The sequence below is a fragment of the Notamacropus eugenii genome, chromosome 3 (genome assembly GCF_028372415.1).
Source record: "Notamacropus eugenii isolate mMacEug1 chromosome 3, mMacEug1.pri_v2, whole genome shotgun sequence".
NCBI lineage: Eukaryota > Metazoa > Chordata > Mammalia > Diprotodontia > Macropodidae > Notamacropus > Notamacropus eugenii.
The window spans coordinates 96,238,738-96,265,557 of NC_092874.1; the positions used below are offsets into that span (position 1 = coordinate 96,238,738).

The following is a 26,820-nucleotide window of genomic DNA, read 5'->3' on the forward strand; positions in this document are numbered from 1 at the left end:
TAATATAAATATATTAGTATATATTTGGACAAAATAATTCCTTACAATTCCTTTAATTTCATCTTCATTAGTGGTATATTTGCCCTTTAATTTTTGAAACTACTAATTTTTTTCTTTTTTAAATCAATTAACCAATGGTTTATCTATTTTTATTTGTTTTTCCTATGATCAGTTCTTAGCTTGTTAATTCAATAGGTTTTTTACATTCAATTCTATTCATCTCACCTTTAATTTTTAGGATTTCCAATTTAGTTTTTAATTGGGGATTTTTAGTTTGTTCTTTTTCTAGTTTTTTCTAATTATGTAACTAATTCATTGGTCTGATCTTTTGCTATTTGGCCAATGTAAGCATTTAGAGACATCAATTGCCTTCTGATTGCTGCTTTTTCTGTGTCCCATAGGTTTTGATATGATGTTTCATTGTCATTCTCTTTAATGAAATTATTGATTGTTTCTATGATTTGTTCTTTAACCCACTCATTCTTTAAGATTACATAGTTTAATCTCCAATTAGTTTTCAATCTATCATTCTGTGTTCCCTTATGAAATATATTTTTATTGCATTGTGATCTGAAAATGATACTTTTAATATTCCTGCTTTTAAGCATAAAATTTTACGTACTAATATATGATCAGTCTTCGCAAAGGTACCATGAACTGCTGAGGCAAAGCACTAAGGACTTCAGAGAAAAACTTGTGTGTGTGTGTGTGTGTGTGTGTGTGTGTGTGTGTGTGTATTCACTCTTTTCACCTTCTATATCCACAGTTATATCTTCAGGACTAGACTATGAAAATTCCTGCCCAGAAAGATAACACTAAGACTTTACCAGATTCTCTACCAGCAAAGCAATGATTTTTATTTCTTTTCAATTGAATCTAATAACAAAGGCAGAGAGGAAGTTGAGCCATTTGAGCAGCTTTTCACTGAGAGATGAAATAGTTTTCTGCTTGATCTTCAGTTAATGAGCAAAGTGTTTTATGTGGGGCCCTCAAATCACCCAATGCATGTAAATTAATCTTCCAAACAAAATCTTTCTCTGTTGAACATTTGAAGTCAAAACTTATTCTTGGAGCATACTGGTCTAATTCAAACTGAAAAATTCATGTAGCTACTTCTTTTATCAAACCAAGCAGCGAAATAATTTTGTAACATAGATGCCAACAGGATTTGCAATATTTAATTAATGTTTCTAATACAAGTATTTGCTGTATATAGGTCTTAGGCTAGGTTCTACGTATTAGGAAAGATGTAAATATTAATCCCTGTTCTCATGGAGTTTATAATCACAGACAGTGATAAGATTAGATAGATAGACTGACAGACAGATACACACAGATATCCATAGTATATGATGAAGCATATTAAGTACATGAGAGGAACACAAATAAAAAGAGCAATGTAAGACCTGAGGAGTAAAATAGCTAGGGAAGATGTGGAGGACATGACATTAGAGGGTAATCTTGAAGGATGTTTAGCAATCCAAGCATTGGATAAGATGGAGGAAGATATTGTAGGACTGGGGAGCAAGTAAGTGAAGGCACAGAGGTGCAATGGTATAGTACACGAATACAGGAGAGCAAGGAGTCTGATGTGTCTAGAACTGGGAGTATATGAAAGAAGAGTAGTATAAAATAAGACTGGGAAGGGAGAGGGATACCAGATTTCAGAGTGACTGAAAGTCAAAAGAATTAGTCTCTAAACATTTGTTGTAGTAAGGATTTCTTTGCTATATGGGTTGCATTAGCTGATTTTTACTGTCCCTTCCAACTCTCACATTTTCCAATGTTGTGAGTTACTGAAGGGTTTTGAGAAAAGGCACATGATCACATTTGTACACTTTCTACCTGTGTGACCTTCAGAAAGCCAGTCAGTTAATGAACTAAGTACCTACTCTATACTGTGCTAAAAGCTGGGTGAGCAAAGGAAGGCAAAAGGCAGTCCCCATTCTCAAGAAGCCCACAGTCTTATGGGGGAGACAATATGCAAACAACTATGCACAAACAAGGTATATACAGGATAAATAATCAAGAGAGGGAAGGCACTAGAATTTAAGGGGACCAGGAAAGGCTTCCTGTAGAAGGAAAGAGTTTAGCTTGGACTTGATGGAAGCCAGCAAAGGGAGAAGGCAGATATGAGTATGGAGAGCATTCCAAGCATGGGTAAGAGCCAGTGTATATTACCAGAGATGGGCACTGAAGGAACAGCAAGGAGAATAATGGTACTAAATCATAGAGTACATGAGAGGAAGGGGTGGGATATAACATGTAAGAAGACTGGAAGAGAAGGGGCAAGTTATGATGAGTTTTAAATGCCAACAGATTTTACATTTGATCTTAGAGGTGATTGGGAGCCTCCAGCAAAGTTGATCAAGTAGGGGCAGAAGGGATGACATGGTCATACATGTGCTTTAAGAAGTGCTCTTTGACAATATTGAGTGGAGGATGAATTGCAGTGGGGAGAGATTCATGGAAGATCACTTAGGGCCTCAGTTTCCCTAACCACAAAATGAGAAGGGTTGGTCTAGATGACTTAGAAAGTCCTTTCCATCTCTAAATCTATGATTCAATGATCTATGACCATTGCAATAGCCTATGTAGATGATATCAGGCTTTGGGAAGAAAGCAGGGGACAGATGGGAGAGACATTTTGGAGGTCAGATTGACAGTTCAGGCTTGGAGAGTTCAGGTAAATGAGAAGTGGAAAGTAAGAGAATATGACCAAGTTTCAAATATCAGGAACCGGATAAATTTAGGTAGAAAAAAAGTAAGGGCACATCTTGGGGAAAAAACTTGTGTGTAGTTTTGGTTTCATTTTGAATTTTCATTACTGGCAAGACATGAAGGTAGAAATCTGCTATGGACAATAGGTAATATAGGTCTAGGACTCCAGAGAGATTAAGCTAGAGATCCAGATGGAAGAGTTATCTACAAAGAGAGTATTGGTAAGACCATAAGGGTGGGTGGCATGGTCGAGGCAGGGGATATAGAGAAAGAATAGCAGAAAGATCATCATAGATGTCCAGACTAGATCACAGCTTCCCTTCAAATACACCACTAACACTACCAGATATCAGAACTATCAGTTGAATTTCCTAAATCTTATGAAAAGAAGTGAGAAAACTATTGACTTCTTTTAAATGTCTCTTTGCCAAATATTTTCCAGAAGGATAGGACTTGAGAGTCATATAGGTTTTCAAAAATTAGGGAAACCCATCTAGAAAAAAATTCCACGACAGTGACACTGAGAAGGACTACTTGCAATAATTACTATTAGGAGCCACCTTAGAAAACTACTCAGGCTTTTTGAGAAGTCAGTATGACAACTATAATGATAAGAAAAGTCAAGGCAAAGATCAAAAGACTTATACAGATTATTTGGTTGGAAGAAACCCATCTTTGGGTCCTCAAAAATGCCCTGACAATACAGTTAGCATCAGCCTCTCTTAGGTCTGATGTCTGCTTTTGCAAATGGCATTTCACTTTTTGTAGAAAGTTTTGGTAACTTTCTTCAGACCCTCCTTTGTTAAATCTCTGAAAGATCTCAGCATCAGAGTAAAGTGCATTGCTGTAATATCTGCCTTCATTCTCTTCCTCCATCCTCTGAATCAGAAGCATCAACTGTGTCACCTGGGCCTTCTGTTCCTCTCCAGTGGCCTGGTTGTTGAACGCACAGAATCTCCTGCCACACTCTCGGATCCCCCACTGTAGGTCTTTGTTATTGGTATTTATTACATAATCCTCTAGAGATCCCCCTAAATCTTCTTTACGGGTGAAAAGCATAATTAGGTGCCTCATGGCTTCTACTCCAAAGATTTTCTTCACCTTCCTCATTGCCTCCTTATCCCTTGCAGTGTAGCGTCCAACCTGAGTCACTAAGACTAATGCATGGGGCCCTGGGGAGGAGAGAAGGTAACACTGTCCAATTTCCTCATACATCTCTTCAGTCCAGGCACTTGGCTCACAGAAGGCAGGAGTATCAATCACCAATATTCTTCTCCCATTCCACAACCCAGTTTCCATCTGACACTTCTTAGTCACTGCCTGGGAGTCTAGCTTGGACTTAAATACTTTCTGCCCAAGGACAGTATTTCCTGTCGCACTTCTCCCAGCTCCTGTTTTCCCCACGAGGATGATCCTCAATGGCTCAGTGTTTTGATGGAAGTCACAGCCTTCTGCAAGAGAAAGTATTTCTCAGTAATGACACATCCCAACAAGTCCCATCAGATCCCATCAAATTTCTTTGGTTGATACTATCCCCTATAGTTGCTATCTTAAAGTATAAACATTGGAGACTAGGAGCCAGGAGTATCTTCAGATTTCTCTCTTTATGGTGGATAGCCTAGTAATTTGACAAGTAGATATATTACTAAATACTTTTGGAGGAGGTAAGGTATAACAATCAATCAACATTGTACTTTTGTGTCCCCTTTTCTGACTAGCCCTTATCTCCCATTCTCCAAGAGTCGGGATAGATAATGAATGAGTAAATGAAAAGAATGGATAAAAGGATTTTCAAAGTGTTTCTAGAGACCTCAATGGACCAGCATTCTAGTCATTGCCTCTCCATTCAAGAGTGCCTACCTGGGATTTTCCTCCTAAGCATGACTCCCTTTCATCATTTTTTTCCTGTCCTAGGTCTTATCTTTTCAAGGACTTGCTCTCTGTTTTCTGTGGTGATGATTGGGTACCTAAGAGATTAACATTTGCATATTCCACTCAACAAATACAAAGCAGTATTATATACATGGTCCAGTGCTGGATACAATTTAATAAGTATCCAACCCTCAGTGGTGACTCTAATCTAGCAGAGAATATGTGAACACAAACAATTATATCAAACAGAACATGATGCCTCACAAAATATTACCAGCAAAGTGCTATGAGAGCTCAGAGATGGTAGGCATGATTGCTACCTTGGGTCAGAGAAGACTTTATTAAAGAAGAGTCACATTTGAATCCTACCTTAGAGGATGGGGAGGATTTTACCCCTTTAGGGCCATTTACATTTTGATGATTATCCTTGCCATAGCTCAAAGGAATAAATTTCAAGCATGCTGGCAGGCCAGTGATATATGTATGGACAGATGGAAACTTTGTTCTGAGGCTGTCAGACTGTAACACACAGGGGATCACCTTCTCTGCCTATATGTCCAGCCCTACCATATTTCTGTGATGGCAGGATCATTCACAAGGGAGAAGATGATGCACACCCCAGTTCCACTGTTTCTGTGCCTCTCAGGAGGACACTGGGAGTAACACATTAATGACGCTGTCTCCTTACCCACATCAATATCTCCATCTGTCTTCATCTTCTGCTTTCCTTTCTAGAAAAAAAAAGTGGGGGAGGAATAAAAGGTACTCCTTATGCAACATATTAGAGCTAGAAAGAATCTTTGAAATCCCCTGATCCAGTTCATTCACTTAATACAGAAGGAATGGTGGCATTCAATCTGGGAGTAATTATTCCAACAGAGAAACTCTCACAGGTGAAAAATACAGAGGTTGATTTTCAGGGTGAATTAAGCAGAGAAGCTCAGAGGACACAATTCAGTATCACTTTTGTTCTCAATCAGTAACCCAGTAGGAAGACTGTTTAATTGAAACTTTTGCTTATCTTTCCCCCCCCCCACCACCACTCCCCCACAGAAGCTGCGAACCTCAGAAGACAGCTCACCCATGGTCAGTTCTTTTCATAGCAGGGGAAAGAGCCAGTCAACAAGAATTTTTAAAGTGACTAATACAGACTGGACTGAGATAGGAGATGAAAGTAGATTAACAGGCAACCCAGTATCTCCTCTGGATATAGAAAAAAGGTTTTCACAGTTGGGTTTCTTTAGATCATTTGAAGTGTTAAGAATTCCCAGAATACAGTTTAAGTAAAATATATTCCCCCAACACAAAAGGAATGATTTTTGGATCTATGGGGATTGGGCTGTAAGGGAATGTAGGTGAAGATGGCGAAACTACCCAAGACAGTGACGCTTACTGGCCAGGGTCTAGCATAGGGGTATATGTGGGGGCTGATGATGATGCTGAAAGTGAAGCAAGGAGAAGGAAGGAGGGATGTCTAATACAAACTTTTATGCCTCCACAATTTTCTCAAGAATAAGCCCTAGTAAGTAGAGAGCTGGGCTTAGGAGAAGACAAAATAGACAATTGCCTGGCATGGGACAAGGGGCAGGACTGCTGATAGATAAGAGCCTCATTATAGTTTTTTAAAATAAATTCATGCATTTTTGTGTTAGAAAATTCCATTCTCTATGGCATTAGGCTTTTATGTTGTGATATGCCAAGGTGTACGTTTTACCATGAAGATTCAAAGTATGTAGAGAATTAGCAATCCACAAAGACCATTGTTTTCATAACGTGCCTTGAGAGCATAGGTGACTTTTTGCAATTTCTGTGAGAATTTGTCTCAACCCTTCAAACATGCCCCATACCTCTTACTTGTCCACGTTAATGATGTGAGACATTTATGAGCCATGGATATACTGACCAGACTTTCAAGAATACCCAAGGGTACACTGTTAGTATTTACCTGCAGAGTTTGTCCGAGGGATTGGTAGTTGGCCATTTCTTCTAAGAGTGGGAACCATAAACCAATGTTCTCTGAAAATCAAACACAAACAGGAAGAACATCAAAAAAGAAAAGAAAATTTTTGAATCAGAACTATATTACCCCATTTTATTAGTATCTCCTGGGCATTCTCTTTAAAGATATCTCTGTTTCTCCATCTCCATTGCCAACATTTCAGCACAGGTCCTTATCACCTTATATCTGGTACCTTCATGCTGCTGCCAGCCAACTAAAGGCTTATCACTGTCCTAGGGATATGTTGAAAGGAGTACAAGACTGAATAATAGACTGTCTGACCCACAGATCAGTAGTTTCAGCCAGTTTGGAACTATCTCTCAAATAAAATTGACAGTTCACTTTGGTTTTTTGATCATCTCTTACCACTCCCTTCCAAAGAGAATTTTCTTCCATATCCTTCCACAAGTTAAAAAAAAAAAAAGCACTCAATCTTCTACTCCAATTCTAGTTCCTAGCACCATGATAATTTTGAATAAGCCCAAAACCACTATGACATTTGTAAAATCCTTTGTGTCCTTCAATCCCATCGTTATCTTCTAGCAAATAGAACTTTTCAAAGGAATGGTTTGGAAAGTTTTGAAATCTCTGTCACTGAAAGTGGCCAACTAGAGGTTGAACAACAATCTATGAGGTGGGTTACAGAAGTGATTCCTAGATTTTGTAGGATAAGGTGAACTCAATACCTTCCAGCTCTAAGATCTGGTGATTATCATTTGATGCTACCTGCTCATTATAAAATCAAGAAAAAGTAATTACCTTTTTGACTTTATGTGAGAGAAAGAAGAATTAAGGCTCCCCATGTCCCATGTTCCTCTACTGACCTAACATGGTATCTAAAATCTTTGTTTTTGGAGCCCTTTCTTTAAGATGTCATCAGTTGATCCTTGTTAAAAATAAGAGTAGGGAAAGTTCCTTAAAAAGTATAATATGCTGATGGACTGCTGGGTCTCATTATGGATGGGTGATGCTGCCAACAATAGATGACAGTGGCATGTGCCCTGAGCTTGGAGTCAGAAAGCTGAGGTTTCCATCTCAACTCTGCTACTTCTTAGCTCTGCAGGCTTTGGCAATTCACTTTATCTCCCTGGTGCCCAGTTTCCTCATCTGTAAAACAAGGGGATTGGATGATATGTTCTCTATGGGTTTCTTCCATGTCTAAAGCTTGTGCTCAGCTAAGATCATTGACATTCACAGCTCCATCCTAATGTCCATTAAGAGAGCTACCAAAAAAGGATAAGAAAAGGGATGTTTCTTTATCATAAATATGAAAATAGGTACAAGAGGACACTGCCCCACGAGGCCCCAGTCCTTAGAGCTTGAACATGATTCCCTACTTGGTTTTGCCCAATTCATGGATCTTTGGGGAGACTTCTTCTGGCCCTGAGTAAATAAGGGGCTAGTGCCATGTGGTGATGAAGTCTGAGGAACCGGAAGGACTAATTACTGAGCAGAGGTTGAGGCTGAACTGAGCAGTCTCACACAGGGCCCTTCATGCACTTCTCTCTTCCCAGCCACTTCTGAGCAAGGAGGAGCTGTCATAGGTCTCCAGATGGGGAAAGGGAAGCAGCCTTGGTCCCTCATTCCTCACCCAGATGCCATATATCCCTGAGGGTATGAGAAGTATTACTTTTATGTTTATTCTTCTCTAATTTTCAGTGTATTAGTATTCTAAGAGGAGACCAGGGAGACCAGGAAATTCATCAAGCCCTCTGAGGTTTCATCTATCATTACAGTCTAGAGTCAGTGGCAGCAATAATTGAGCCCAGTAAAGAACCATGGCACCCAATAGGTAACCAGATCAACCCAGTGTAGCAATGGAATGACAAGGCACGTAAGACAGTGAGTCCTGCAAGGAGCTGGTCTCAGCTAAATGCAGGAGTGATTTATTCATCAGCTGTGTCATACTCCAAATTGCACTTGGTGAGGACCATTTGGAAGGAGAACAGGCCTCTCAGAACCAGGGGCACCCCTAGGCCACAGGTGTTCCTTATGCAGCTGCCTCTGTACCTGTGCTTCAAGTTTGAGTCTAGTATTCCCAGGGACCAAGTATGTGCAGAGGGGAGTGAGCTCCTGGGTTGGGGAGGGATACTTTTGTCATTTCAGGTCTTGCTATACCTTCTTGGTAAATATCCTTTGCAAAAACCTAGCTGATATTATCTGGTTAACTGGTATGAGGGTGAGTGAGGCACCCCAAATTGGAGCTCATAAGTGACAGCATGAGAAACCTCAATTCTTCAGGATGACTCCTGGAATCCTGAGATGAGAGAAGTTGTGAACTTCCCCCTGAGGACCCAGCCTGTTAGATTCAGCAGAAGGTGGGAGAGAGAGGCCAGATACACGGAGCTACACAGGCAAAAAGTAGAAATTGCTATGTGATTGCCATCTGTGGCTTTCCCCATCCTCCTCACCTTCCTTCTTTGGTAACTGAAATAACTTTCAGTTTCCTAGGTTCCTGGCTGTGCTGAAAGGATGTGGTCAGTGGGATTAACAGTTTAAGTCACAGTTCAGTTTCAAACATTTATAATTCTACCTTTGTTCCAGAAGGGTCTTCTCTCTACAGTGGGCTAACCAGTGGATATCTGCCTTGTTTATTCTAATTCCTGTCTCTCTCTCCCACCCTCCCTCCCTGCCTCCCTCCCTCTCTCTCTCTCTCTCTGTCTCTCTCATACGTGCACACACACACACACACACACACACACACACACACACACACACACACACACTACATTTCATTGTCTTCTCGGCTTGGTCAAATTTTTTTTCAGCCATGCGCAGTAATAGTAACAAAACAATTAATTGTCATTTGTGAAGTTCTCTATGCATTTCACAGTACACTCACATTCATTCTGCTTTGATCCTCACACATTCCTTGGAGTAGGCAGGTAATCCCCAATTGACAGATGAGAAACTGAGGGAAAAAAACCAGCAACTGTCCAGGTTGATAGAGAGAGAGAGAGGGAGAGGTAGCACCTGGGACCAGAGCCCAGGTTTCTAGGCTCTTGATGAGATCCTAAAAACAAGCTGATTCCTCTTTACTCTGTAAGCCCAGGAACAGCTGCTTCTTTGCAGACAGACTGAGGTCAGACCTTGCCTCCCCAGCAGTCAGTCTCTACAATGCTATCTGTTCAGCAGAACAAGACAGCAATGAGAACAGAGCAACCCCTGACATGGCTCAATGACATAAAGTGGGTGGGGAGGAAAGCCTGAAATGCTAACCAGGAAATGCTTGCTCTCCCAGTATCTCAGCTGGGCTGCATTAAGGAGAAGTTCCCTGAGGCTCTGATTTCCAGAGAGAAGGGATAAAAGAAATAAGAAAGTTTTATAAAAACACTCCCTCCTCTCCTTCAAGTTAAAAACTCAGTAACGCCTTCAGTCAGGAGAGAGGGGGAAATCAGAACCTCAGAGGGGCCCAGCAATGCCTGCCACCGTAACAAAGCACCGCTATTTCCTGTTGAATGATTATTGTTTAAATGACCTTTGGAAAGGTAAGAGCTAGCTATGTCTAGGGAAGGTATAGGAGGGGTCACTGAGACTTCATTTCCAGGGTGTTGTCTTGAAGGTTGAGAGGTCATTCTGTGAAATAGGGTCCATCTCAAGAAACTTATGAAGTCAAAGAAGTTTTTCATTGATAGGGCCCAAATCTCCACTCCAAATGGCCCTGCTTCTCTCTCTACTACTATCCTATATTCCTTTTCCTGAGAACCTTGTTCTCAGTTAGCTAATTCAACAACATCTATCAAGCCTCTCCTACATTTAAGTCACCTGGAGACGCAGTGGGAATGTAAAAATTGACCCTGTTCCCCACACCTGAGAGAAAGAGAGAGGAGAAAAGGAAAAAGAAAAAGGAAGGGAGAAAGGGAAAGAGAAAGGAGACAGAGAGACACAGAGAGGAAGGGAGGAAAGGAGAGAACTTGCCCTGGAAGAGTTTACATTCTAGTGCAAACAAAAGAATTAAAGGTAGCCAGATGGTGCAACTAGTAAAAGCACTGGACCCAAAGTTCAGACCTTATGCGAAATCTCACCTCAGATATTTGTGAGGTGTGTGACCTTGGGCAAGTTATTAACCTCTCTCAGTCTTTGTTTCCTCGTGTAAAATTGGGGGTAATAATTCATCATCAGTATCATCATCATCATCAATGTAATATATGCATCAAAAGTTTGCCACAAGAATTTATTATAAAGATTTTTCCAAAAATTAATGCCCTTGTTTCTGATTGTATGGGTTTTATTTGGGTAAAAGCTTTTAAATTTTCTATAATTAAGATTGCCTATTTTCTTGTTTTGTGATTTCTATTATCCTTTGATGCTCAGATATTTTCCCTGTCTATATCATGAAAGAAATAACCTTCTTGTGTCTTCCCATTTTTGTGGCTTTTTTTTTTTTAATATTTAGATCTTTATAGAAGAGTTGCTGGGGGTGGAGACAAGATGGCAGAGTAAACTGAGCTTTTCTGCTGAACTCTCCTTACCCAGCGTTCTAAACAATTTTTTTTAATATCTCAAATCAATAGGATTTGAATTATCCTGAATGGGATAATACTTTTTAACACGGTCATAACAGTTATGTGCTATTTTGGTTTGGATTTTCTCATGGTTTCTCCCATTCATGTTAATTCTTTTATGCAACATGACTAATGTGAAAATGTGTTTAATGAGAATGTTTATGTAGAACCAATGTAAGATTGCATGCCACCTCAGGGTGAGGAAGGGGGAGAAAATTTAAATAATTGTTTGTTGTAAATAATAATTTAAATAATTGTTGAAAACTGAAAACAAATAAATTAATTTTAAAAAAAAGAGGTCAAAAAAATCTCATTTTTCCAGCCCAGGACAGCTTAGAAGGATGGAAAAGAGAGGTCTGCAGATGTTGGGGTGGGTGCTGGCTGGGAGCACTAGAGAAGGAAGCAGCACTTGCTGTGAGGTCTGGATATGGTGACAGTAGCAGCAGTAGCAGCACCAAAAGCACTTAAGGTGAAAGGACATTAATGGGACTAAACGCCTGATCAGGAAGATATTGTAGGGCATCCCTGTGCTCACACTACTCAGTTACTGGTTGTAGCTCCAGGGTGGAGAAGAGTAGTCACAAGTGAGTGAGGCCCTACCAGAGTGAAGATGAGAAGGATAGAGACCAGAATTCTCCCAGTATTTGAGCACCTTGGAAGTACTGAAGATCTAGCCAAAAAAGCTCAAGCTAGCCATCTCTCCAAGAGGTGAGCAGAGATCAAATCTAAAATAAAGTCAAAAGTCAAAAAATAGACTGGGAAAATGAGCAAATAAGAAGAAAAAGACCCTGACCATTAAAATCTTCTATGGTGCTAAGGAAGTTCAGAAGAAGGCAATGACTTGAAAATATCTGCAAGCAAAAACTCAAAAGAAAAAAAAAACTGCAGATTGGACACAAGCCTAACAAGAATTCCTAGGAGTGCTAAAGAAAGAAATAAAAAAGAAAAAATTATTTTAAGAACCAAATAAGAGCAGAAGAGGAAAACTTGAGGAAAGAAATGAGAACAATGTAAAAACATTTAAAGAAAATTAACAATTTGGTAAAGGAGGCATAAAACCTAACTGAAGAAAATAACTCCTTCAAAATTAGAATTGGTCAAGTGATAACTAATGACTCCATGAGTCATGGAGAAATAACAAAACAAAGTCAAAATACTGAAAAAGAAATCTGAAATAGTTCATTAAAAAAAACAACTGGCTTGGAAAGCAGATCAAGGGAAGATAATTCAAGAATTATTGGACTGTGTGAAAAACATGACTAAAAGAAGAACCTAGACACTATATGTCAAGAAATTATACAGGAAATCTGCTCAGGTAGAAGCAGAGGACAAAGTAGAAATTAAAATAATTCACTGATTATCTCCTGACAGAGATCCCCAAATTAAAACTTTCAGAAATACTATACCCAAATTCCAAAGCTCCTATGTCAAAGAGAAGGATATGCTCAATTAAAATAAGGAGACAGTCAGAGGAAAATCATGATCTCAGATAAAGCAAAAGAAAAAATATACCTAATTGAAAGAGATACTCCAAGACACTACATTTTGCTTAAAGGTATCACAGACCATGAAAAAATAGCAATATTGAATACATACACACACACACACACACACACACACACACACACACACACACACACACACACACACACCAAACAGCAAAGCATCCAAATTCTTAAAGGAAAAATTAAATTAGTTTTAGCATAAAATAGACACTAAAACTATACTAGTAGAGTTCCTCACTTTGCCCCCTTCTAAGACTTAGATAAAATTAAACAAAATAAACAAAAAAGAAGTTCAGGAGATGAATGGATGGGGTGGGGAGTTGGTAGTTGTTGTTTTTTAAAGTTAGATATGATAGATCTCTGGCGAATATTGAATGGGAATAGAAAGGGGTGTACTTTTCCTCAGCTATACATGGCACTATCACAAAATTAGTTATTTATTAGGGCAGGAAAACCTCACAAACAAATACAAAAAAACCCAGAAACATTAGATGCACCCTTTTCAGACCATAATGCAATAAAAATGACATTCAATAAAGGGTCTTTTTTAGTAAAGATTAATAATCAATTAGAGTCTTAATAACAATCCTAAAGGATGAGTGTGTCAAATAACAAATAGAGGGAAATAATTTCATTAAAAATAATGACAATTTCAGGCAAAATTTGTGCAGTGTAGCCAAAATAATATTTAGGAAGGAATTTATATACTTAAATGTTTACATCAATTGAAAAGAGAGCAAATCAACAAATCAGGCATACAAATAAATAGAAAAAGAAAAAACTAAAAATCCCCAAAATTAAAGACCCAATTAAAATTTCTAAAAACCCAAGGTAGAAATTTTAAAAAAAAATGAATTTAAAAATACTTTGAATAAATAAAACTAGGCTCTAGTTCTGTTTTTTTAAAAAATAATAAAATAAACTGTTGGCTAACTTCATAATCAAAAAAAGAAATCCAAGTTACCAGTAGCAAAAATGAAAAGGATGAATGCACCACCAAATAAGATGAAGCTAAAAGAAAGTGAACAAGCCATAAATCAACTTCCTAATAAAAAATCCCCAGTTGAAAGCAAATTCTACCAAACATTTAAAGAATGATTAATTTTAGTATTACATAAATGGTTTGTAAAAAAGAAATAGGAATTAAGGCATCCTAACAAATTCCTTCCATAACACAAGTATGCTTTTGGTACCTAAACCAAGAAAAGCAAAAAAATATGAAAGAAAATTATAAACCAATTTCATTAGTGAATATGGATACAAAATTTCAAAATTAAAACTAGTAAGGAAATTATAGCAACGTATCACAAAGAAATATCACTATGACCTAAATGCATTTTTACCAAGAAGGCTGAGTTCATTCAATATTAGGAGAACTATAAGCAACATGGACCATATGGATAACAAAAACAACAAAAAGTATATCATTATCTCAATAGATGTATAAAAGGCTTTTGACAAGCTGCAATACCCATTCCTCTTTAAGACACGTGAAAGAATAAGACTAAATGGAGCTTTTCTTTTTATAAGTTAAATTTTAAAAATTTAACGTTCTTCTTTAATTTGGAGTTCCAAAATTTTTCTTGTTCTCCATTCCCTCTCCTACCATTGAGAAGGAAAGTATTATGATACCCATTATACATGTGAAGTCATGCAAAACATTTCCATATTAGTTGTGTTACCAAAAAATACAAGAAAAAGAGAAAAAACGATTTAAATCTGTGGCCAGAGTTCATCATTTCTCTCTCACATAGCGAATAATATTTTTCAATGTCAGCCCTTTGTAACTATCTTGAATCATTTTATTTGATCCTAGTAGCTAAGTCTTTCACAGTTGATTATTGTTAGCATAGTGCTGTTTCTATGTAACATGCTCTCCTGGTTTTGCTCACTTCACTTTGCATCAGTTCATGTAAGTCTTCCCAAGTTTTTCTGAAACTGTCCTTTTGTCATTTCTTATAGCACAATAGTATCCCATCACAATCATTTACCACACCTTGTTCAGCCATTTTCTAATTGAAAGGTGTCCCTTTACTTTCCAATTTTTCATTTTCACAAAAATTGCTGCTATAAATATTTTGTACATGTAACTCCTTTTCCTTTTTCTTTGAACTCTTAGAGATACACACCCAGTAGAAGTAGTGCTAAATCAAAGGGTATGCACAGCTTTATAGCCCTTTGGACATTGTTCAATGGAGCTTTTCTTAAAATAATAAACAGTATTTATCTAAAATCAAGAGCAAGCATTATCTGTAATGGGGATAAATTAGAAGCCTTGCCATTAAGATATGGGGTTAAACAAAGATGTCCATTTTGATTTTATTATTCAATATTGCATAAGAAATATTTTGCACCTCAATTCTGAGGAGTAACTTAAGTAACTTAACAGCAAAGTCCTGAGTTCTTTGGACAAAATGAATGATTCAAGATCTGCCCCAGAACCCCAACCCCACAGTTCTCCAGCTCTATAAAAACGCTGCTCCCTCCCTGAACAACATGACTCTACCTGAACAGGAAAGCCACTCTCCCTGTTGAACTCAATAAACCTTTCATTGATTTAAATTTTCTGGTCCAGTTATTTGGCTATTCCAGTCTCCCCACAACTTTGGTAACATTACAGGATATAAAATAAGTCCATATAAATTATAAGCATTTTCATATATTAACAACAAACACAGCAGCAAAAGGGAAATTCTATTTTAAATAACTGCAGACAGAATAAAATGTTTGAGAGTCTATCTGCCAAGACACACAGGAACTATATGAACATGATTACAGAACATTTCACGCAGATCTTAATAATTGAAAAAATATTAATTTCTTATGGATAGCCTGAATCAATGTAATGAATATTGTAATGCTGCCTAAATTAGTGTACTTCTTCACTGCCACACCAAACTACCAAAGAATTATTTTGTAGAGTTAGACAAACAGTAACAATTTTCATCTGGAGGAACCAAACGTTAAGAATATCAAAGGAATCAATGGGAACGTGAAGGAAGGCAGACTAGCAGTACCAGATTTCAAACTAATGGTAAAGATAATCATCAAAACAATCATGTTCCAGATAATAAGTAGAGTGGTTAATCAGTGGAATAGATTAGGTACATAATTAATTTAATGATTGATAAACCCTAAGATCCAAGCTATTGGGGCAAGAACTCACTAGTTAACAAAAACTGCTGAGAAAACTGGAAAGCAGTCTGGCAGGAGCTAAGCATAGAACAACATATCACCACTGTATACCAACATAAACTCAAAATGGGTGCATGATTAGACATAAAGAGTAATACTGTATGCAAATTAGGGTAGCATAGAAAAAAATCTCCTTGTCAGAAATATGCATAAAAGAAGAATTCATGACCAAACAATAGAAAGAGGGGATCATGGGATGTAAAATGGATAATTTGGGCTACATTAAATTTTAAAAGGTTTTACACAAATAAAACCAATGCAGCCAAATTAGAAAGAAAGCAAGGAACTGGGGAAATGTTTTTAGAGTTAGTTTCTCTGATAAAGGTATCATTTCTCAAATACATAAAGATCTGAAATAATTTTTTAAAAATAAGATCCATTCCCCAAATGATAAATGTCCAAAGGATATGAGCAGGCAGCTTTCAAAAGAAGAAATTAAAGCTATCAATAGACAAAATGCTTTAAATCATTAATAATGAGAGAAATGTATACTAAAACAACTCTAAAGTACCACCATATACCTATCAGATTTGCTAAGATGGTGGAAAAGAAAGTGACAAATGCTAGAAGTGGAAAAATAGGTACACTAATACATCATTGATGGAGTTGTGAACTGGTCCAACCATTCTGGAGAACAATTTGAAACCGTGTTCCAAGGACTATAAAGCTGTGCAAACCTTTTGACCTAGCAGTATTACTACTAGGTATGTACCCCCAAAGAGATCAAAGAAAAAAATAAAGTGACTTATATGTACAAGCAAATTATTATAGCAGTTCTTTTATGATGGGAAGGAAGTGGAAATGGAGGGAATACCTATCAAGTGGCAAATGGAACAAATTATGTTGTATGATTATGATGGGATACTATTGTGTTGTAACAAATGATGAAGAGGATGGTTTCAGAAAATTCTCAGGGAAAACTTACATGGGCTAATATAAATTGAAATGAATAGAAGTAGGAAAACATTGTACATCATAACAGCAATATTCTAGTGATTATCGACTGTGAAGGTCTTAGCTACTCTGATCAATACTATGATCCACAACTCCAAAAGATGCATGAAGAAAAATTCTATTCACATCCACAGAAAAAGATTACTGAGGAACTCTGGGTGAAAATTGAAGTATATTTTCTTTCACTTTATTTTTCTTGTTTTTTCCTCCACAACATGACTAATGTGGAAATGTGTTTTGCGTGATGTCACATGTATAATGGGTGTCATGTTTCTATCTTCTCTGTGAGTGATGGATGGGGTGAAGGGATGGGGACAATTTGAAACTGAAAATAAAAATAAATCAAATAAATTTAAAAATAGATTTTTGGGGTGAAATATGTAATGCTGGTCTAAATCTTTTTCAGCAAAAACTTTCCAGTTTTCCTAAGAGTTCTTTTCAAGTAAGGAATCCCAATTATTTCTATTCCTGACTTAATCTGACATGACTGATGTGTGTGTTAATCTCTATGTATTGCTTATCTAATCTATTTCAGTGGTTAACTTTTCCGATTTTTATCAAGGACCAGATACTTTTGATAAACACTATTATTTGGTATAGTCTGAAATCTGGTAGAACCAATATGAGTTAATTCCCCACATATTTATGATATCCCTTGATATCCTGACCTTTTATTGACATATGTGAATTTTACTGTTATCTTGTCTGATTCTAAAACATATCCCTTTGGTTATCTTGTTGACATAGAACTATATCTATTGTTTTATTATTGCCTCCATCTTTGTTATACTGGCATGGCCTAGTCATGAGCATTGAATATTTTTGAAAATTATTCATATCATTTTGTTTTCTATAAAAGTGTTTTATAGTTGCTAGATGCATTGATATAAATCTTATGTGCACTAGTTGTCACAGAAATTTTGTGGAATTTTTCTTCCTTTACAGGGTTTTATTGGTAATAATGTTTATTGGCTTGTGATGTTTACTGATTTATTTTATATCCTGCTACTTTACTGAAGCAATCAATACTTTGATTAACTTTTTCTGGAGTTCTCTAAATAAACCATTTTTCCTCATTTTTGCCTATTCTAATTCTTTCAATCCATTTTTCTTATTTGACTGCAATAATGTAATGTATAAAGTGCTGGCCTCAAGGCCAAGACAACCTGGCTTCAAGTCCTGTCTCTAGGACACAGTGGCTGAATAACCCTGAGCAAATCATTTAACCTTTAAGCGTTCTAACTTAAGACGACAACTTGTAGAGAGAATGCTGATTTGTATTGTTAGAGGGATTTCCTCATCCAAGAATTCTCCATACCAAGCTGATGCTGCTTCCCATGGTCTGAAATCCTCCCTCCTGTTGCTGCTTAACCATGCCTTTGTCATCTATTGAATCTCTACCTCAAGCCATTGTTCATGGCCTTTACCACTGTCCCCTCCTGAAACATTGCCCTCCTACGGTTGTCATCTGCTGGAGCTCTCCATCTGCTGCTGTCATTTGCTGAAGCTGCATCCTATTTTTACTCTCTACCTTCACAGCTGTCTTCTTGTGCTTCTCCACTGCACTGCTATTGCCTTCCACCACATCCCCTCCGTTCTGCCCTCTCCTGGATTCTTAAGTACCACTCACTGAATTTTAGCCCTATTCATGACCCTCAAGAAGATACCAGGCAAAGGGACTGGATTCTGTCAAAAAAGCTCTTCTCGCTTATCTTATCACAAAGTGCAAGGGATTGTGTTCATAGGTAATGAATTCCCTATTCCTAGAGGTCTTGGAATTTCTAGGCAGGAGAGTTTGGATTAGTCCTTTAGACAACTGAGATTCTACAATTTGGTGAGGCCAGCTCATTTCTGTCTAGAGGCAGCTGAAAGCACAGTAGTTAGAGTGCTGAGCCTAGAATTAGGGAGACTTGAGTTCAAATCAAGTCTCAGATACTTAATAGCTGTGTGAACCGAGTCACGTCATTTCACCTTTGTTCACATTTCTTCAATGGCAAAATGAGGATAATAACACCTTCAACCTATCACAGTTGTTGTGAGGATCCAATGAGATAATATTTGTAAAGCATTTAGCACAGTACCTGGCACATAATAGGTGTTATATAAATGCTTATTCTCTTCTCCCTTCAGATTCCTGTGGCTCCATGTTATCTCTAGGATTAAATATAAAATCATCACCATCATCAATAAATAAACATTAGGCACCTTCTTTGTGCCAGGAACTGTGCTAAGTACGGAAATTGTCTTTGGTATTTAAACCCCTTCACAACCTGACTCCATCTAAGGTAAAATTGCTATGAAAAGAGAAATGACAAGAGTTGGGAAATGATTGAATATGAAACGTGAGGGAGAATGAACTGTGGAAACTTCATGGCAAGTGATGATGTTTGGTTCGTGGCCTCAAGGTCAGTAGGAACTGGGTGAGATATGGCCTAGAGTATCCAGATAAGAAGGAGATCGTTTCTTTTCTTTTCTTTGGAGCATTGGATTTGGGGTCAGAGGACTTGAGTTCAAATTCTACCTCTGTAATTTTCCATCTACATTACCTTAAGCCAATCATGTCATCCCACTGAGCCTGTTTCCTCACCCCTAAAATTAGGGCATTGGACTGGATCATTTCTAAGGTCACTCCAAGTGCCATGGCATTGTTCTTAATACCTAAAGTATCTTGTTTTTCCCTCTAGGCAAAGTTAATTATGGGTGAGGCAATCACCACAAAAACCAAATTCCTTCCTGTAAACTCTGGAGAATGGAAAGAGAAACTAACTGCAGAGGATGGAGGAGGTGGAAGGCACCAAGAAGCACAGGAAGTCCCTAGAAATTATCTCAGTCAAGCAGTGCTTTTGAGAAGTCCAGAACATCTAATACAAAGAACAAATGAAAGACAGAGAGAGATAGAGAAGATCACAGAAGATACCGTGGACAATTATGGTAACAGAATAAAAAGTGTTTGCTCAAGGATCTATTTCCAGTGAAGAGAAGGTTAGAAGGGAAAGTTAACTAGAAGAAAATATTTGCAATTTCTGTGATAAAGACTTCATTTTCAAGGTAGATGAGGAAATGATTTGAATTTCTGCGGCTCAGAGACGTAGTAAAGGTGAATCTTGGTTCAGGTCTCCTAGTCAATAAGGCAAAATTCACAATACAAGAACATTTGGAAACACAATAATAACATACACAATATATGTATTTAAAATATGAAACAAAATTTTGCCAGTCAAAAGACATCAATTCAAGTTGAATGCATTTCCAAATTATCTTACGTAGAAAATCACTGTATACACTGTTATCACTCTTGTCATTCTGTACTGATTGTGTTCAAAACCTGAAGAGAGTAATTTTCATCCAACTAGTCTTCTAACAAAAACTATTTTTGGAGTTTCTAAACATATTGCCTGAATTTCCAATATTGTCTTTTCCAATTTTTTTCAGTGACTTTGCTTTTAGATCAAATAAACAATCACATCGTGTTACAAAAACAGTATGCAAGTAGACTCCCCTCGTCCAACTCATTTTTTTCCTAGCTGGCAGTACAGGAATATTACAAAGTGACTGACGTGGTACTCCCATTCCCAGATGAACATAAGCACTGATGCGTTTTTAATAGGTTCAATAGCGTCTAAATTGATAGCATATTGAGGCATACATGGGGGAAGTCCAGCTTCCACGGGGGAGGATCTGCACAGATGGCTGACTTCATAAATTGGGTTCCATCTCCACAGAGCAGCAGGAAAGTTTCATAACAAGGAAGACAAATCAGACGCTAGGGACCCCCAAAACTTGTTGGATGAGCCTAATCACTTTCTTTTTCATTCTAACCTAACCCCTCCCAGATCTCAGTGAATAATGGCCTAAGGTCTTAAAGTTTACATAACAGGTCCCTTCCACACAATGAGATGGAAGAGTTAGGCTTTAACAAAAAGGAGTAAAAACACATCACAGGTCCAACACCTACTTTAAACAGGGTGATTAAAGCACACATTTCACTTTTCTCTGAGACATCAATTGGCCTTTCAGACTTTGACACCAGGAAGCCCCTAATGCGCCACTGGAGCGCTGAGAAAGTTCCCCCCCATCCCTCCCCGCACCGCCCCCCCCCCCCCCTCACACCCATGTCCACCAAGTAAACTGAGAGTATCCTATGAATAGTAATTTCAAGTAAGGGCTTCTTGACTTTGCCTCATAGACTTACATATTCCCAAAAAACACCTCTAATTTTCAACATGCTCCATCATCCAGTCATCGCAAATACTCATCCTTAGCATCCAAAACAGGGTACAGACTTTGGTATTCCTGGGGATTGTGGACTCCAAGGTTAAGGTGAGGATGGGGGTCTACGTGACAACTGATTCTTCACAGACTGGGGGACAGGGAGAGGCTTTAGATAAATTGAAGGATGTTGGCCTCTACCAGAGGCCCCATCCCAGTCACATTTCCTGCAGTCCCTCTTAAAGTGCCCCTCCTTTTTTACAGAAAAAGCATACTGGCCCTAGTCCTTGTGTTAAATCTCCTTCTTGGGTCCTTAATCCCTTCTTCTCTGTCTTCCTGCATTGCCCCCCTTCATGGTGGCTGCCAAAATTTTACCTCCTTCTCCTTCTTCCTTCTCCTTCATAAGTTCCTTCTCCTTTCACCCTTAAGACACATATGACACAATTTCCCCGAGTTCGCTAACAGTGTTCTCATTCCAACTGGAGCAGAATTTATTAAAGTAATTGTGTCTGCTGCCATAAATGTCTCCTGGTGAAAAGGGGACTTGCACAATCCCCTTCTTACTCCCTACAAAAGTAATTCTTAAGAGTGCCAAGATCTTTGGTTCTGAGAAACCTGAGTTATATGGGAGTAGTGCAGAATTTCAGGCTTGCACCTCTACAGGACATAGTAATGACGGATAGTCTTGGTTTGAATGTTTGAAAGTTCCACCTAGCAGTACCAGTAATCCATTTGCCTAGTCTCTGGTTCTGATTGTTAGCATGTGCACTGACAGTAATCAAAGGTCCTGTATTTATCTAGCCAAATCTTTTCCCCACAATTATCTAAGCACCAAGTTGAGACCAAGCTGAGCTTTACTCCTCAAATTTTAGACATTCTCAGTTGAACTGAAAGTTTTCCCTTGTCCCAAGCTTTTAATAGTTTACCTAATGGAGAGTCAACAGGAAGCTTACTCTGTCCTGATCCCATAATGATATCGGTACCCTTTGATCATTATGTCCCTTGGCAACCTAACATCAGGTCAAAATTAGTTACTTATCACTGCCTTCTCCTTTTCATGGCAACAGTCCCATACATTTGTATACAATGAAAGAGAACAGGTTGTGGTTTTGACTCACTACAGGTTTCCCCTTATCTTTCCTGAGTTTGGAGAGTTTAATTCTCTGACCTCTTAAACACTTGACAACTGACTGACCACTGACTGGGCTCCCTAAGAGACAAAGCTCTATGTGCTGGCTGCAGAATCAAACAGTGGCTCACCCCAGTGACAAGGATGCAGGCAAATGGTCCTGCCACAGTTTTGCCAAATTGTTAAAGGCATTTTGATTCAGGTCTCAGCCTGGTCAATAAGGTAAACAGGAAATAAGGCAAAAGGTAATTTATTAGTGCTCAAGACAACATGCAGTAGGGTACAACCAATCCTGATTTACAAATCATACAACGATTTTACAGACATCAGTAAACAGCTTGCATGTAGGGTCAAAAAACTGCTAATTGGTACAAGTATGATGATTCAGGCAGACAATTCAATAAAGTATACTCTTCAGGGCGAAGGTGGAGTGCAGGTAAAGTCCAGGCCAGAGTTTCTCTGAAACCTGCTCTATAATCTGTGCTCACAAACATCTGTTACAGCTCTCCATGACCTCTTGCTTTGTTGTATCTATGGGAACCCAGAGAACATGCAGAGTACAAGGACCTTGAGTGAAGATATAGGAGTTCCTGAAGATATCTACCCTGGGAATGGGATGTCTAAAAAGTAAACTAAAAGTGTTCTCATGGGAATCACCTTGCTTGCTTGCTTGCTTGCTTGTAAGGGTCTATATAAACCCCTGGGCTCAGTTAATAAATGGGAATTGTTCTCTACTATCCCCACCTGACCCGTTGTTCTTTTCTTTGTCACTGTTTCACTGAACTACCCGGGGACTCTGGCCGTCCCCCCACAGTGTACCAAGACCCATACTGGCCTAGTGCATGCTCACGAGACCTAGGATGCTCAAATCAGCTGTGCAGTATATTCTCTAAAAGAAAGCCAAATCAATATTAATCATTTTGTTAGTGGAACTAAAGTCATAGGAAAGGAAGTCCAATTCATTTTAGTTATACTCAAAAAAATGTTATTAAGCACATACTCTTTGCAATGCAATGTACATGGTGTCCCAAATGTTTTGAGGGAGTTTTGAGCTTTTAATAGCTACAAAAGCTTAAAACTGCCCTAAGATTTTGGAACCCCCTCTACAATGCAATGGGATACAAAGATGAAACAAGATACAGTCATGCTCTGGAGCAACTTACAATCTAGTAAATGAGGAAGATAATAAAAATAAGCAAATATGTTTTAATTAGAATTATTGCAAAGGGGAAAAGGGATAACCTTTTTCAAAATAGTAGCTGCTTCTCTGCTGCAATCAATTAGCAAATATTCTTTAAGCAGTAATAAATTTTAATAAAGAGGAGATACAGTAAAAAAAGAAAGCTTACATTCTAGCCAGAGACAGGTACATATATAAGTATATACAAAATAGATAGTAGGTGTCAAATTAAATACTGGTTAATTGGGAAAGTCATGAACAGCAAAGAACCTTGGGAAAGACTTCATGTAGAAGGCAAAGTTTGAGCCATCTTGATGGAAATGAAGACCTCTGAGAGGGGGACGTAAGGAGGGAATGCAATGGAAGTGTGGGGAACAATCAGCCCAGATGAGATCTATGAGAAAGAATACAAAAATGAGTTTGGCTTTTTAACAGACAGCCTAAAGGAAAGTAACGTGGAATAAGTCTAGAGAGGGGTGTTGCTAATGCCTTCTTGAGATTTATTGGATTGGCAAGATGTAAGAGTCTTAGCTAGGTCTGAGGATCATAAGACCTGAAATGTGACTGAACGGCTAAAGCCTGACTTCGACTTGGGATTCCAACTATCTCAGTTTCTTTTCTCCACCTACTCATCTACATGAGAAAACAGAAGAGCCTTAGGATTCAAAAACTGGAAAAATCTTAACTATCAGTTAGAGATAGTCAATACACAGCTTTTAGTAACCCTTACCTAAATTATACTCTAACATTTAAAGATTAGAATTAGGAGGTACAAGTAATACTTGCCATAAACTAGGATGAGGTCTCTACGTTAAAGACCTAAGACCCTGAACCAAAAAGAGGAGTCCAAAGAAAAAGACTGAGGACTTTTGCTAACTGAAAGTATCCTACCCTTTGTTCTAGAGTAGGGCTGGGCAAAGTACAACCAGGCTAGCCACTCCCTCTTTAAGCTTTTGTAATTTCAAATTCACTTAACACTTTATTTATAAATATAAAACCGATGTTAGGGATGATACAAAAAGAGTGCCCAGGCCGAAGATTGCTGACCCCTGAGCTAGTCACTTGGGGCTGAGTAATGTGAATAAGGAATATAGGAGGGAGAAGCTTCTAACCAAGACCTTGTATGGGGATAAAACTGAAAAACATAAGGGAAGACTTTGTGATGGTCCCAAACAAGGGATTCTGCCTTTTCCAAAAGAACTAGGAAAAACTATTTAGGCTTTAAGCGAAAAGAAAATAGAGGCATCTGCTCTTGCCTTAAGGAAGCAACAGGCAAAGTTTTGAGCTGAGCCAGAAGTAGGAGGCAGCAGAGTCTACAGAACCAAAAAGCAACAGGCTAAGCAGGAACAGCACAAGGTATCACCAGAAGATAGTGGGCTTGCAGTTATCAGAGCAACGAGTCCTCCCTCAGATTCACATGTCCTGGCCACATATTGCTCCCTACCCAGTGGGGATATACCCTGTATACGTCCACTCTTCTCACCAATGTTACGTCAGTTTGTCCAAGGATGTGCCTCAAGTTAATGAGACAAACTTTGTAAATCTGTTCCTCATAATGAAACTAATTAGTTCAACTGCTACTTGATTACTGGTACTTTGTCTCTGGCCTGCTGTTTCATCATTTTCAGGTTAGAGACTGGCTCAGTAAAATCCTGTTAACACTACAGTGCTGGTAGGAAAGACCAAGACATAGACGTGGAAGAAAATACTGTGAAAACACCCACAAAGCCTCAAAGAAAAGTGCTAATTGGACCCAAGTCCAATAAAGTTAAAGAAAGATAAGAGTAGGAGAGGGAAAATTCAAAAAAGAAATGAAAGTGATGAAAGAAAATTATAAAGAATTATAAAGAAAATTATAAAGAATTATAAAGAATTGGTAAAAGAGGCACAAAAAAAAGCACTGAAGAAAATAATACCTTAAAAAAAGTATTGGTCTAATGGTACAAGAGGTACAAAAATTCAATGAAGAAAAAAATGGCTTTGAAAGCAGAATAGGTTAAGTGGAAAAGGGAATACAAAAATTCACTGAAGTAAACAACTCTTTAAAAAGGAGAATTGGCTAAATGATGGGGGGGTGCAAAAGATCACTGAGAAAATAATTCCTGAAAAATTAGAATTGAGCAAATGGGAGCTAATGACTCCATGAGACTTCAAAACACAATAAAACAGTGTCAAAAAAAATTTTTTTTTAAAGTACAAGAAAATGGAAGATACCTCATTGGAAAAATACTGACCTGGAAAACAGATCAAGAAGAAAACATTTAAGAAATACTGGATTCCCTGAAAGTTGTAACTTTAAAAAGAGTCTAGACATCATTTTTCAGGAAATTATAAGGAAAATTACTTGATATCTTGGGTTCAGAGGGTAAAATAGAAATTGAAAGAATTCACAGGTTGCCTCTTGAAAGAAATCCAAAATTAAAACTCCTAGGAATATTATAGCCAAATTCCAAAGCCCCTAAACCAAGAAAATATTTCAAGCAGCCAGGAAGAAACAATTCAAATGTCATGCAGCTACACTGAGGAACACAGAAGATTTAGCAGTTTCCATTTTAAAAAAGAGCAGAAGGCTTAAAATATGATATTCTGGAAAGCAAAAGAGCTAGAATTACAATGAACAACAGCCTATCCAGCAAAAGTGAATATTATCCTTCAGGGTAAAAAATGGACATTCAAGGAAATAGAAGCTCCATGGCTCCCCTGTGCACTGAGTAAAGCTGCCATTTAGATTCTGGGATAAAGATGAGCTAGGCAGTCCCTGTGCTCTACTACTCATCTGTACCTTACTTAGGATCATCATGGAAACACAGATCTAGTGCTTTACAGGACCTTAAAGACTATGAAATCCAAATCCCTTATTTTGTAGATGAGGAAACTGTGGCTCAGGGAGGCCCAGTGACTTGAGGACACACAGTTTGCAGATGTCTGAGGTAGGATTTGAATCTATATCTGCCATCCATAAATATCATCCCTGTAGGGCACCAGGGAATGTGCACAGGGCTAGAAAAATCATTCAAGGGAAAGGTAATCATGGAGAGAATAATTTTTTCTAAAAGTCATTGTAACATGGTCATTCACTTCATTAATGTGCAGTGAAAGAAAACTATTAGATAGGAAGAGGTAGAATGACAAATTAACCGAAAATGTGCATTAAACTGACCCATCCCAAAACCCAAAATTCCTGCCCTTTTTCTTCCATTGTTCCCTCCCCTGATTTCTCTAACTCATCAAATCTCTTCCCAGATCCTCAGCTACTCCCCAGCCCCTAACCAGGCTCACCTTCTCCCAGAGGGGGAGAAACTGTCTTCTCCACCGCCCTCGTAAAGCAATCTGAGATGTTTCTTTCACTTTTGTTTCCAAAGTCAAAAGCTGTTTAACCTTCACATTACTCAGGGAGTGACTTTAACCAGTGAACTCTGGAGCCCTCCTGGGGCAGTATGCCGTAATGAAGCCTTCTAACATGTGGTGAAAAGATCAGCAGGGTTTCTGAATGATTTGGGGAGCTCTTCAAAGCCTTGTTGATGTTCAGTAATGTCCAACTCTTCATGATC

General features: G+C 38.2%; 1 protein-coding gene across 2 annotated transcripts; it reads right to left on the reverse strand.

Moving 5' to 3' along the window:
* Positions 1-831: 831 nt before the first annotated feature.
* On the reverse strand, positions 832-26,618 carry LOC140533025 (GTPase IMAP family member 5-like). Of its 2 annotated transcripts, none has more exons than XM_072652291.1 (4): positions 9,435-9,556; positions 6,539-6,609; positions 5,282-5,324; positions 832-4,172 (listed from the first exon to the last, which is right to left on the reverse strand). In XM_072652291.1, exons 2-4 carry the CDS (start codon positions 6,572-6,574, stop codon positions 3,295-3,297), a joined length of 957 nt encoding a protein of 318 aa, XP_072508392.1. In that variant the 5' UTR covers positions 6,575-6,609; positions 9,435-9,556; the 3' UTR covers positions 832-3,294. The 2 variants fall into 2 exon arrangements, with proteins under 2 accessions (XP_072508392.1, XP_072508391.1); XM_072652290.1 differs by lacking the exon at positions 9,435-9,556 and adding an exon at positions 26,549-26,618 and having other exon boundaries at positions 3,194-4,172.
* Between the last annotated feature and the right edge of the window lie 202 nt (positions 26,619-26,820).

Excerpts from the sequence above, each read along its gene's own strand:
- LOC140533025 (XM_072652291.1), bottom strand. The coding sequence starts at position 6,574 with ATGGCCAACTACCAATCCCTCGGACAAACTCTGCAG. Across the intron at positions 5,325-6,538 it reads CCCTCGGACAAACTCTGCAG|AAAGGAAAGCAGAAGATGAA; the intron begins GTAAATACTAAC and ends TTTTTTTTCTAG. Across the intron at positions 4,173-5,281 it reads AGATGGAGATATTGATGTGG|AAGGCTGTGACTTCCATCAA; the intron begins GTAAGGAGACAG and ends TTTCTCTTGCAG.